This window comes from Cryphonectria parasitica (assembly GCF_011745365.1).
Source record: "Cryphonectria parasitica EP155 unplaced genomic scaffold M406scaffold_2, whole genome shotgun sequence".
NCBI classification, from domain to species: domain Eukaryota; kingdom Fungi; phylum Ascomycota; class Sordariomycetes; order Diaporthales; family Cryphonectriaceae; genus Cryphonectria; species Cryphonectria parasitica.
The window spans coordinates 4,071,850-4,085,214 of NW_024468910.1; the positions used below are offsets into that span (position 1 = coordinate 4,071,850).

The 13,365-nt window shown below is 52.8% G+C and overlaps 3 protein-coding genes across 3 annotated transcripts; all 3 read right to left on the reverse strand.

The window, feature by feature from the left end:
* Positions 1 to 1,020: 1,020 nt before the first annotated feature.
* On the reverse strand, positions 1,021 to 2,304 carry M406DRAFT_321126 (uncharacterized protein). The gene is made up of 4 exons (XM_040919476.1): positions 2,035 to 2,304; positions 1,805 to 1,932; positions 1,379 to 1,463; positions 1,021 to 1,213 (listed from the first exon to the last, which is right to left on the reverse strand). Exons 1-4 carry the CDS (start codon positions 2,084 to 2,086, stop codon positions 1,095 to 1,097), a joined length of 384 nt encoding a protein of 127 aa, XP_040780005.1. The 5' UTR covers positions 2,087 to 2,304; the 3' UTR covers positions 1,021 to 1,094.
* Positions 2,305 to 3,173: 869 nt separating this feature from the next.
* On the reverse strand, positions 3,174 to 8,585 carry M406DRAFT_337343 (putative ABC transporter; the record flags this gene model as incomplete). The annotated part of the gene is made up of 15 exons (XM_040921243.1): positions 3,174 to 3,846; positions 3,924 to 4,004; positions 4,081 to 4,514; positions 4,595 to 4,779; positions 4,850 to 4,914; positions 4,971 to 5,093; positions 5,167 to 5,365; positions 5,491 to 5,745; positions 5,810 to 5,972; positions 6,028 to 6,719; positions 6,811 to 7,044; positions 7,122 to 7,401; positions 7,471 to 7,690; positions 7,788 to 8,275; positions 8,421 to 8,585. The coding sequence occupies 15 exons, from the start codon at positions 8,583 to 8,585 to the stop codon at positions 3,174 to 3,176; spliced, it is 4,257 nt and encodes a 1,418-aa protein (XP_040780006.1).
* A 988-nt stretch (positions 8,586 to 9,573) lies between these two features.
* Positions 9,574 to 11,400, reverse strand: M406DRAFT_337344 (siderophore iron transporter; the record flags this gene model as incomplete). Its single annotated transcript, XM_040921244.1, has 2 exons — positions 9,574 to 11,263; positions 11,348 to 11,400. The coding sequence occupies 2 exons, from the start codon at positions 11,398 to 11,400 to the stop codon at positions 9,574 to 9,576; spliced, it is 1,743 nt and encodes a 580-aa protein (XP_040780007.1).
* Between the last annotated feature and the right edge of the window lie 1,965 nt (positions 11,401 to 13,365).

Consider the following 13,365-nt stretch of genomic DNA (forward strand, 5'->3'; position numbering starts at 1 on the left):
AACTGACAAGATGAGAATCGCTCTCTTGCAGGAGGCACGCAGTGTTTGTGTGTGTGTCTGTGTGTGTGTGTATGTGTGTTTCCAGCGCTGATGGGCAGGAGGCTCTGCCTCATTAGGGATAGATAGGGTGCTTCGATGATGGCCGCAGCTTGGGCCGCAGAAGCCCGGACCTGGGTTTTGTGCAGGGGTTCCCCTTCAGCTTGTTCTGCCTGGCTTGAACACAAGCGGACGGAACTCGTTCTTTTCCTTTTAGTATTCCCGAGGGTAGACAAAAAAGTGGCTTTACTTACAACCGAGACGCGGAACTCTGTGGCGCTGTCACCTTGTTCAGTTGGTCCTGTGTGGCTGAGCTTTTTTTTTTTTTTTTTTTTTTTTTTTTGTTTGCTGTACTACGGTATGATGTGCAAAAATTGCCCCACGTCCCCGCAGACCCCCGAGATCGCTCCGGCTCGTTCGGTGACTTCTGAGGTGACGACGCCAGCCCCCCAGGACGCTCAGCTCAGCCCATATTGTGGGGTAAGTCCTTTGGTGCCGCGAGGAGTTGAAGGCCAGCTGGGAGGTAGCCCAAGAAAAGCTTCAGCTGGTGGCTGCCCATTGCTGACTGCAGATGCTGAGGCATCAAAGGAAGGACGCACAAAGTCAGCAGCTCTCAGCGGGCCTAGCCAACAGGCCGAATCCTTCCCTCCGATGGTCCCTTGATGTGGTTGTTGGAGGGTTCTGGCAGTGCCGGGTTAGCATGAGGCAAGAGGAGGAGCAGGAGGCGCAATTCGAGACCGTGACTGTGGCCTCTACCATAGTACTTTATGTGTAAGTAGCGTTGGTGCAATGTGTAAGCTTGCACCGCATCCCTGATGCTAGGGGCGAGGGTTTTGTGTTTCCCATTTAACAACTCTAGCTGCTGTTTCCAACCGTCATCAAGCTTCGCCTTCCCTTCTTCTTTTTCTCCTTCCTCTGTCTCATCGTCATCACCACCAACACTTTTGGACCCTGAATATCTTGCTCTCTCTCCTTTTCTTTTCTCCACATCAATATACAGATACAGCAAACAAACAAAGCCAATTTCTCCTACCAAACCTCCACTCCCCTTATCTTGATCATGTCCGCCAACGACTACTACTCTGGTGCTGGCGGCGGCAACCGTGACTATCAGTCTCCTGCGCCAGGTGGCTACCAACAGCAGGGCTACCAAGGACCACCCGACTACTCCCAGCAGGTTCGTAAACTACACAGAACCCCCAATCCTCCCTCCTTTCTCTCTCTCTCTCTCTCTCTGTCTCTCTCTCTGTCTCGCTCGCTCGCTCGCTCGCGCGGCAACAACAACAGTAGCCAGGTCTCTTGCTTATGCTAACCCACTCCCTTTTTCTGTTTCACACAACAGGGCGGCTATCCTCCTTCGCACTCCCCATACCAACCCCAGGGCGGCTACCAACCCCCTCCCCAGCACACTTATGGCTCGCCCTCGCCTCACCACCAGGGCCCACCCTTCCAGCAGCCCCCGCACGGCCACCATCCCGGAGGTCCTCCCCCTCCCCAGGGCTATGGTGGCAGCCCCCCGCCTCCCCCAGGCTACGGCCACCCGGGCCAAGGGTACCCGCCTCCACAGCCCCAATATGCAGGCGGTCCTCCAGATCAGTACCGTGACGGACAGTATGGCACCCCACCACCACAGCAGGGATACGGTGGACACTCACCCGTGCCGTACGGGCAGCCGGGGCAGTACCAGCAGCAGCAGCAGCCTGGACAGTATGCTCAGCAGCAGCAGGGCCAACAGCCCGGCGACGAGGACCGTGGCCTGATGGGCGGGCTCGCAGGTGGTGCGGCGGCCGGGTTCGCGGCTCACAAGATGGGTGGTACGGGCATCATGGGCTCGCTGCTGGCTGCCGGCGTGGGCGCTTTTGCAGGGAGCAAGCTTGAGGACTTTGGAAAGCATGAGTGAGTTTCGCCCACCCACCTATTCTTGAGCTTTTTTGCCCCCCTCTTTCTGGGATCATAACATTGTTGGGGGTATTGAGAATGCTGACATGTGGTATTCAGGGTGAATAAGCATCATCAGCATGAGCAGCAGCAACAGTGGGGAGGTGGTCATCACGGACACCATCACCATGGACGTAGGGACGGTGATTAGAGTGGTGATGTTTTGAGTTTCTGTAGTTTGAATTGTGCTCGGCGTTGCCATACTTGCTCAGATGTTCTTGGGTCGGATAATTACGGGAAGAGAAGGCTGGGTGCTGAGACCTGGCATGGCTTATGGAGCTGTGATAGGGCAGCGTGAGATCGTATTCTACTCTGAACAATCTCGTTCTTCAATGCGTCTGTCCCTTCTTTCCGCTGTGATCATCTTTACGGACTCAGGATTATACCCTCGGCTTTTCTATGATTATTGCATTAGGTGCAATTGTGATTTCTCACTAATCACAGTATATGCTCACTGTTTTGTTAGAAAAGCACAAAGTCCGTTATGTGTGCGAGGCCGACCACAGCTGCTGTTATTACCTCATTGTACATAAATTTGCTGTCAATTGATGACCTGTCCAGTGCTGGAGCAGCTGTCCAAGCACAGTAGATTCTCATTACTTACATATCACACAGTTACACTCGTCAAAGCTCCTTCGTGTGAAGATTTCACTTGGTAATCAATCGTAGGAAAGGCTAGAAAAGGTGTTTTCACTTGCGGCTGTTGCTACACACGCCCTCTTAATTCTCCATATTAATATGCATTTCTGTACCACATGTTGAGGCAATATCACGGAGGGTTATCTTTGCTCAGACATAATGAGTGACCTGCCAAATTCCAATTATACTCTTTTGTCGTCGTGTTTCTCTTCCTCAAATCTATTTTCGTCATTGTAAATGTATCACGTTCATGCTCAAGCATCAAAACTGCTATTTGACCTCTGCTCTGTGCGTTTTGGTGCATCAAAAGAGATGTTCATTATGACTCAGAGTTATCTAACCGACCCTTTTATTTCTTGTATTTCTTGGTCAATTCATACCAGATCCATTAAGTATTTACCCGATAATTAGTAGTTTTGCGGAGCCTTTAGACGACAGATTGAATGAATTTAGACCAAACCGATCGATTCTTTGTAACACGGCGGGAGAGAAACCACCGTTGAAGCAAACAGCAACACGCAAAAGTGAAGCGATTTTCAGCATGCGACCTGATCTGTGTATTAGTCCTCATCAAGATCCCGCAGCTCCTCGAGTCCAATTCCACCACCTGCACTCTGCACGCTCTCCACCCGCCCATCCTTCATAAAGACAAGCAAGTCTCTCCCCTCCCGCATCCGACCGGCCAGCATGCTCGGTCTATGCGTCACCATAACGACCGTATGACCCCGCCACGAGAACTCCTCATCAATCACGTCATGCACGATGCCCTCGGTAACAGGGTCCAGCGACGCCGTGGCCTCGTCGAGCAGCAGCGGTGGCTTCACCCTTGTGCCGCCATGGGCATCCAGACATAGTATCCACCTCTTGACGAGGGCGCGCGCGAGGGCCAGGAGCTGCGTCTGTCCTGCTGACAGCACGGGGAGCACAGACAACTTCCTATCTAGAATACCGTTCTGGTCCTGGTCGTCGTCGAGGTTCCGGCTGGATAGATGATCCCACAACCGCACGGTGCTCAGCGAGGCGGCCAGGACTGCGTTTGGGACTACACCTGTCTCGTCCAGATTCAGTCGGAGCGTGGCGTGCGGCATAAGGAAGGGGTCTTGCGGGATCGAGATGAAGCAACGCTGCCTGACTAGCGAGCGGGGGACCTTGGATATGTCCAGTCCGTCCACGTTGATGCTTCCGCTGTACTCGACGAGGTGCAAGAAGGCTAGGATGAGCGTGCTTTTACCGCTGAATATTGATTGATACAATGTCAGCAGACTATGCGATGATACACAGAATGGTGGCGCCATAGCCTAGGAACTTACCTGCCAGTGCGACCACAGATAGCTACTTTAGATCCAGGCTTAATTTTCAAGAACACCTCATCAAGAGCCTTGTGTGTGGCACTAGATAAACAACAAAGTCAGCCACGGCAATCCAGATGTCATCAGAATCAAATCAACAACAAATCAATCCACTGACTCGTAAGACGCAGAGACGCCACGCAGCTGAATGCTGCCGGAAGAAGGCCAATCTGAACCAGGAATCACTTCTTCGTCCTGCTTGTCCTCTACAGGCGTATTCTCCTGCATGCCCTTCAGCCTCGCAATTCCCCCGAGTGAGATCTCGACAGACGTGAACGACTCCACGAGGCGGAGCAAGGTAGTGTTGGCCACGAGCACCACGTTCAGAGCCACACCAATGGAGGCGCCATCCCTGCTCCCCTTGAAGTTGATGGCGAGGGCTATGGTGGTGATCGCTATACCGGCGATGGTCAGGTTGAGGACGAGATTGAGCCACCGCTGGAGACATAGGACGAGATAGAATGCACGCTGCGAGCTGTCCAGGGCGTTGAGGCTGTGCTGTTCTGCCAGGCGCTGCCACCCAAAGGCTCGTAGGGTGGTGAGACCCTCAACCTGGGAGAATGGTTGATTAGGACAAGACAAGCGATGTGGGAGCCAAAGTGAGAGAGAAGCGCTGGGTGCAAGAAACATACTGTCTCGAGAAATGACGAAAACACTGCTGAGCGAGACTCGAGGTCCAGAAGCCGCAATTGCCGAGACGTCATCAGATAGAATCGCTGCACGACGTATACCACCAGCAGACAGAATGGCAGGGCAAGCAGCATCAGCCTCTGAACAGTGAGAAGCAAAGCCATCTGAACGACGAGCTTGAATATCTCTGTGCATATCGTTGTCAGATTACTTCACACATCGAAGCATTTTCTTGAATTTGCAAGACTCCGACTTACGAACGCTCAAGGCTTGGGCAGCGTTGGGCAGGTCTTTATCAACAAGTTGAATATCTTGGCTGAATCTGAGCGAATTATTAGTACAGGTGCTCATGGAATAACTAAGAACATTTTACTTTACCGGTTCAGGAGAGTCCCACTCTCTGTGAGTGAAAAGTACGATAGCGGTGCTTTGACTACCGTTGCGAGAAGCAGTTCGTGAAGATTTAGACCCGAATACACGGCCACAAGCAACATTGTGGACCTGCGTGCAAAAATCAGTGAATGAGTCCGAGAACTTTCTACTATGACGAAGTGCATATAGAGTTTGAACGTACATCATTATACCATTCGCACTGATCCACGCCATCAAGACCAATAGCACGTATCCGATAATATAGAAGGCAGATGTTGATGGAGGCGCCTCGGTCCACCATTTCAGCCAGTAATTGGGAAAGGTAACAAAGAATGAGGATGACATGGTGCTCGCAATCATGCAGAAAAAGTTGATCACGCCAGTATGACTTATATAAAACCCTGGGAAATTGAGGTCATTAGCTGATCAGTGATCCAAATGATCCTACAATACATGGAGCCACTGTGCACATGAACTACTCTGCTCCACAGAACAGAAGAGCTCCAAAAAGAATAATACTGCTCACCGTAGAGTGAGAGGTCACCAGCTTTCCTCTTGATGTCAAGCGCTATATCATGCGCAGCACGCTCCTGACCCTGCAGCTTTTGGAGGCCCACAGCGACGCCGGCTGCTTCGGGTGCCTTTGCCGAATCGCCTGTGGTCTTTTGGGCCAGGGTCAACTCATACTTGACTTGGGACTGAACTTGTATCCAAGGGCCCTGGGTTATAATTTTGAACCTATCCATGAGGATGACATGGTCGGCCAGGGTGAAGTATTGTGCTATTCAGAGACGTCAGTCGACATATCAAAACGGGTCAGTATAGAAACCGAACATGTGACTGACCGCTATTGCTTATCCAAAGGACCGTCGTCCCCTCCCTCCTGAAAATGCCCTGTGGTCCTAGAAGATTCTCAATCACCTGCATCTCAGTCTTGCCGTCGAGTGCACTGAACGGATCGTCCAAGATCACCACGCTGCATCGAGCGTACACGAGTCTCGCGAGCGCCTTGACACCTTAGCCTGTCTGAAATAGTGGTCAAGATCTCGAGGGGCGCACTTACAAGACGCTGCTTTTGCCCTCCAGAAAGATTTATACCACGGCTGCCGATGCCAGTGCTGTCGCCATCCGGAAGGGTGAGAATGTCATAGTCTAGGCAGCATACCCTGACAGCCTCTGCATAGCGGACAACGTCGATGAGATTGGTCGGTCCACAAATGGCTTGTTTGATGGTCCCGTCTGGGAGCCACGCAGCTTGCGAGCACAGCCCAATGTTTTGGGTAGAGATCTGGATGGCGCCCTCGGATAGGGGCACCTCGCCTAGGATTGTCCTGGCCAGGACCGATTTCCCGCTGCCAACAGGCCCAGAACAGACAGCCACTTGGCCAGCATGAAGTTCGACATTGATGTCCTGGAGAATGGGGATCTCTCCCTGCTTAATGCCGACAGTGACTCCTCGAAGTCTGACCGCCGGCAGCCTACCACCAGGCGAACGAGTGGTGTCCTCGAGGCTTGTTCGCGGGTCGTGCCTCGTCGACTTGATGAGATAGCTCTGGATGCGCTCGAAGCTGGCCAAGCAGGCAATGGCTCGCGGGACAATAGTCATAACCATATTGGCGGGGTGTGTAACCATAGACAATATTGCGATAGTCGTGAACGCTGTCTCTGGATCAAGCGGCGTTGTATACTGGACCTTTGCGAGCACGGCATAAAGAATTATGGTGATGGCCGGGGTGAAAATGCCCAGAGCGTTTGCTGGAGTGTGTTGGTCAGTGGTGCAACTTCTTGTATGAGAGTAGCATGTAACAACACAGGACAGGTTGTGTCGTAAGGTAATTATACTAACCACTGGCATTATAAAAAATCATCATCCATCGAATTTTCTTGGCCTGACCCATCTCAAACAGCCTGGAGTCCCGGACCAGATTGGCTACAGCTTCGGAAAGACCAAGAATCTTGATAGACTTCATGAAAGACAACATGTTCGCTGTAGTAGCAATCCGGTCCTGGGTGGCCAAAGTCCAGTTCTTTTGCCGTGATTTGAGGTTCTGAGCAACATATTTACTCACACGTGAGCAGACTGATCATCTCGGCGTCAGATAGTGTTCAACCATCCACATTAAGAAAGAAAAGAAAAAGGTTGGGCAATGGTCTTACAGAAGATCAAGATTGGAGGCACAGTACAGAGCCAGCCAACCTCGCCGTAGAGCACCGTCATGCCCACCAGAACCTCCAGCATATGGCCCCACAGCTCGTGAAACATTTCCGAGGTATCATCGAGGCTATCTACATCTGTGCTCATGAGCGTCACGGCTTTGCCGGTATCATATACGTCGCTGGAGGCATTCAGTAGCGTTGCGTAGATGAGGCTGACGAGAGCGCCTCTCGTCATCACCCTGAGCCTTGCCAGAGCACGCTGATACAAGACGGTAGAGAACTTTCGACCAGTCGAGTCAGTAAGATCGAGCCTGCTGGAGTACATATCCCTGTGATCCTTTGTACTCACTGCTAGACCGGTATAGACGAAAAATGCTGCCACCAAGATCCAGTAACCCCTGACTCTGACACCCACTTCCTCCTCATCGTGCGACTGAGACACGAAGCGTATGCTTTGCTGGATCAAGACTGGCTGCGCAAATCGGAAGATGACAAGACAGAGACGAGGCACGATAGCCGCTCGAAATGGCCGCTGGAGGCAGCGCACAAGGACCAGTGGCAGTGTTGTGCTCCGCTCAGGTCTCTCTATGCGGTTGTCAGCCAAGGGTCTCAAGACGTTTTGCCCTGGTAAAAAGTTCATCCGTCTCTATTCTTGTGTATAATGACATACTTCGCTGATGCCATGCGCGTAATATCGCTCGTCGAAGGCCATCGGAAGAGAACTGCTGTCCGATCCGGGGAAGGTCCTCATTCTGCAGTATCTGTCTGGATCCGCGTGCAAGAATGGGGTTGACCCACCAGAACAGCACGCGCTGGACGAGACCAGCCGTATCCTCTGGAGACAGGTGCTTGTGTTTTGCAAGCAAGATCGCCTCCTTGCTATGGCTCTCCAAAACGAGCAGTGTAAGCTTCACAGGAATCTGGAGCCAGAACAGGGCTGTTGACAGAGCAGTTTCCGGGTCGTCTGAACTGCGCGACCTAGGAGCGAGAGCCCATAGAATGTCACAGCCAGTGCTGGCCAGGAGATAGAGCAGGGCCAAGCTCGAAGGCTCCACAGACCTTATGTGAGCCACAGCAATGAGCCAGCATAATGCACTGGCGGCAATGAGCGAGAACCACAGCGCAGCTGGAGAGGGCCCCTTCTCGTCCACAGCCTGCACATCCCGGATGATATCGACCAAAATGATGACTGGTAGCAGGGTCGCGAGAATCTAGGTGGGGGAAGGCATTCATGTGAGTCTTTCTGCGCTTGTCTGTATGCCCTGCTGCTGCTGTTACTTGCGGCTTTGGGAAACTTACGAGCTTGGAGCGCCCGTGCCAGCTGGGATGAACTTTGGGCCGAGATCTGTACAACTTGTATAGCTGCGAGGGGAGGAAAGCGAGAAAGACCAGCGAGATTGCGATTGTAGCAGACGAGAACCCAGGTGCTGCTGAGATGGCGACCGTTTCCAGCCCGACAGCCATGGCAGCGGCGGGCAAATGTGAGATGATGGCGGAATGCGCGACGAAGCAGGGCCGTTCTGTCTTTCCCTCTGCCGTGCGCACACCCTCGAAACCCGCATCCAGCTGGTCTCGCCGCAGCCTGAAAGGGCTAATTAAAAAGACTTATAACGAGAACGTCCTTCCGTTCAATATCCTCCAAAACATCTCACGTGCACTGGCTCTCATATACGATGGACTGCATGTCAGAGCAAACATGAGATGGGTTGCATGCGCTGCTGCGGCTCAGCTTAGCCATGTCACTGCAGCTCTCCCCCTTGTAAGCGGAGCCATGGCTCGTACTTACCAGGGGTCTCTTGCAGCACTTGGATGCTGATGGGAGCATGTATCCAGAGTCTGGATTCGTGGGTAAGCATAATTCGTTTTTTTCTTCACTGCTAGCAGAAATCCAGCAGGCCGCTCTGGGAGCCTTGACCAAAAAATCGTCAAGGACTCATTGTTTCGAGTAGACTTCACAAAGTGCAGACGTGTGAGAACTGAGAGGAAATTGGTGAGATTACAAGAGTACAAGAGGCCAAATTGGTGTGGTGTGAGTTCTCATCACCACTTGGCAGTCTTCGACTTGAGCGACAATGGGCTAGGAGAAAGAGCTTCATAAGTAATTCAATGCCTCCTGTGAAACTTTAAATTTTAAATGATTGTGTAACGGGGTATAGAAGAAGAGAACTGATATTGAGAAGAGAAAATCCGAAAAATCCTCCGACCATGCTTAACTCTCCAAAAAATGCCTATATGAAATGTTCACGCCCAACCTGCCTTTATTCAAAAGTTCCAGATGTTTATCAAGCGTCATGAGATAGCCATTATCCCACTCATCCAGTCGTCTGGGCCTTGGCCGATAGATGTCAGCTGTGCCACCGGAGCCTTACCAAAACCCGCATATCTCCCTCGTTTTCCAGGTTGCTCCTTTCCTTTTATTCTCTCCCTGTTTCGATGGCGACCACACCACATCTCAAATCAGAACGCCCTTGTTCTGCTTACGGTCGACACTATAGTTCTTCCATACAGCAATGGCAGGAATAGCAAGAACCAGCACAGCCGTGGCAGCGATACAGCACTGCTTCTCATAGACACCCCATGCCCTGTCGATGGCGTTGCGGACGTCAGAGCCAACGGGGTAGGTCTTCTGCAGGGTATAGCCGCCGTTCCATATGATGGTGGCGTTGGCCTTGTACTCGTCGGGCAGGTATTCCTGGAGGGTTTGTGAGTAGGAGCCGTCAAAGATGGCACCGGTGACGGCATAGCCAATGGCGCCGCCGATGCTGGCGGACAGGCTAATGAGGGACAGCATCATGGGCACCCCATCGCGGTCGGCGGCAGACATAACGGCCATGTCCTCGCTGATGACGAGGGTGCCGCCGGCAAAAGCGATGAATATCTGGCACATGACCAGGTAGCCGATGCCTTGGTCGGCGCTGCGAAAGTGGATCATGAGGCCGGCGCCGAGGAACATGAGGGGCAGGCCGAAGAACAAGGCCGTGTACTTGAAGTGCTTGGTGTAGCGCACCCAGATGCCGAACAGGACACCCCAGAAGGTCGAGCCGACGTTGTAAATCTGGCCCATGTAGCCGGCCATGGACACGTCCAGGTCATAGACCACCAGCACGAAGTTCTGGTAGTATAGGTCCCAGCAGTAGAAGGAGAAGTACAGGATGGCAGCCAGGCAGCAAGCACCGGTTACGGTGCGGCTCCGGAAGAGCTGCCACCGGACAAAGTGTGTCCTGGCAAAATATCGTTCCCAGATGTAGAAGACTGGGAATAGCAGGATGCCGATGACGACCATGGCGATGAACTTGGCGGAGCTGAATGAGGCCAGCTTCGAGGACGTCAGGTTGAAAGGCAGCAGAAATAGGAGGAAGGCGGCCATCAGGATGGCGCAGCCGATAATGTCAAACTCGTGGAAGTAGTGGGCAATGGACTGGGCCGTAGTACGACCACTGGGCTCCCGCTTGTACAGGCCCATCTTCTGGGCCTTGAGAGTGTAGAACTTGAAAACGACGGCGAGCGGCGTGAAGACGAAGAACATGATGATGCAGAAGGAGCCGTATCCCCAGCGCCAGGTCGAGTTGTTAAGGTAGCTCTGGGCAGCCAGGGGCGCGGTGAAAGCGGTGCAGATGAACGGGGTGCCGATGAAGGCAAAGGCGAAGGCCCGGTTCCGGAGACCTGAGGTGTCGGCGACGAAGACATCCATGATGAGGTAGAGGGCGTCGTAGCCGATCCAATACAGGACGTAGCCGGCGGCGTAAGAGCTGGGACCGTTGCAGGCGGCGAGGATGATCATGCCCAGCTCATAGACGCCGACAAAGAACATGAAAGCCTCCGCACGGCCCCAGAGGTTGAGCAGCTTGGCGATGGGCAGCTTGATGATGCCCCCGATGATGGCGGCCACGACGGCGGCGGTGGTGAGCTCGGGCGACTTGGTAAAGTCGGCGTAGGCACTATAGTTGAAGAGGGTGGTCATGCCCTGCTGGAGGGCTAGCAGCAGGAAGCAGATCCAGATCCAGCCGTAGGTGCAGTAGACGGCCCATTTCGGCCAGACGATGGCGGCGGCCTCGGCCTTTTGCACGCCGATGGCGGCTTCGCCGGTGACCTGGTCGGGATGGGCCTGGATCTCCTTCTCGTCCAGCTGTTCCAGGCTGACCCTGGAGGAGTCGTCGGTTCCGGAGACGGGTTGTTCTATGTCATTCTTAAGCTCGGGCGAGGTCTTGTTCTCTAGAGACTCGGACCTCTGAAAGGTCTCCGTCTCTTGAGGACGCTTGTTTCGATGTAGGAAGCCCATCTTTGCGCCGTGTACGTATACGTGCGTCTGTGTATATATTCTTACCGGGACCTGAAATCAGTGAAAATGAGCAGCAGTTGTGGAGAAGGCTGTGCAACCAATTGCTGCCGCCATTCTCAGAGGCATTGGGTGGGGAGAGTAGAGGCCTCAGCGTACCTATGAGCAGTATCCGCTTCACTGATCGCAGCGTGACCGCTTGGCAGCAGTCTTGACGATCTCTAGCCAGTGAGGAGGTTTGACGAGAGGAATAGAAGACTCAAAGTACGACATCCTCACAGGCTGGGCGGTCGGCCTTAAATAGGAAAAAAGGTTGAGAGCCTGAGCTGAGGGACAGCTGCTGTCGTACCGACTAGGCCAAAGACGCATCAATATTACTTGTTGATTTTACCTTTTTGAATTTTCTTCTTCTCCCACCAGCGGCTACCGTCATTCGCAACGTCGACCTACCACAGCAGTGACCTGCAGCGCTTGAGCAGGCCAGCAGGGCCAAGAGCTGTATGATCCTGGCTTAGCTTTCGAGTGGGGGGATGGAAGGTACCACCTTTCCCTGCAACCAGGGGGATGCTGCAGAGCGGGTGCCTGCAACGTTCCCCACGCATCGCCTAGTCGGCCCTCTGGTCGTCTCCAAAAACGTCTGTGTGCAAGTGACCCTAGCTGATAATTTTTCCTCTCTCTCTCTCTCTCTTTAAACTACCGAAACCGTAAGATGAACGTCTTGGCCTTGGCGCTAGCGATTTATCAGATCATGGGAGAGGCGTTAACTAGCTGGAGTCCACCTGCTAGCAGGATCTGATAAAGTCTGCAGCGGGGCCTCCACCCCCGGCCAGGACGGCAGGCGGGATGCAGTCCCCACTCTTCCTTCTGTACGGACTGTATCTATGCTATCTGCCTGGATGCGCCAATAATTCTCCGAAGTGCTCATGCACTACGGTTCGAAGAGTGTTTACCAAGTGATGATCTTTTGAAGCTATGTGTCTCATTTCCCACATCCTGACCTGCCAAGGTGTTGGTTACTGTTTTGTCGCCATCGATCGTTGCATCATGATAGCTTGCTTACTTAGTAAACTGCCACACGCCCAGCAATGCCTCATCATCATCCGCCGCTTTCGGACTAACAAGCTAGCTGCTGGAACATTTACCACTTGGTGGTGGTCAGATGGCGAAGGCTAGTTTCCTCCCCCGACCCCCCTTTTCCTTCTTTTCAGCTCTTACCATAGCTTACTTGTTTACACATTCTCCATAGAGTTCTTGTTTAGAGAACGATCTCTTTCCACTGTACTACGAACTAACTGACCTAACTGTCATTAGGCATACATTTGCTAAATATTTGTGGTCTCCTCGGAATGTGGAGAACATGGCTGGCAGGGAGCGGGGTCCTTGACTGACCAGGTCCCACACTTATAGAAATCCCATAGGAACGGAAAGTTGCACATGAGTGGTGGATCGGAGATTTCGGGTCCTCTGAAGTATTGCAACAAGTCAAGAGCACGCAAAAGAGGAAGAAAGGGAACACTCTATTCGCGCTAGTTCGATCCAATTACTTGTCAGTGACGGACGGCATCGTCTCATGATGAGTGTAGGACAATCTTTCATAGCTGTTTGGACTATCGATAAGCCAGTTGGTCGGCGGTATCATGCATATCGCGGCGATTCTCACAATGTGTTTGACGAGATTCCTGCAACTGCTCGGTTCCGTCATTGACGCCGAGGAAGAATCTCCTCGTGAACCTCGGTGATCTAAGAGGACCAGCGCCGCCATCGGTCTGCTTCCAAGACTTACTATGGACTCTGGTCACTGGGCTCTTGGAAGGATTTGTCCCCACAACAGGCCTTCAGCAGCAGATTTTCTATGAATATCCACCTGCTCTGTCGCTGAGCCGGAGGGAGTTCCATCCCCACGCAAGGGTTTCCCTTTCTACATGGGGAGCCTACATGTCAGTGAGTCTCTGCAGTGTGAGGCCTGGA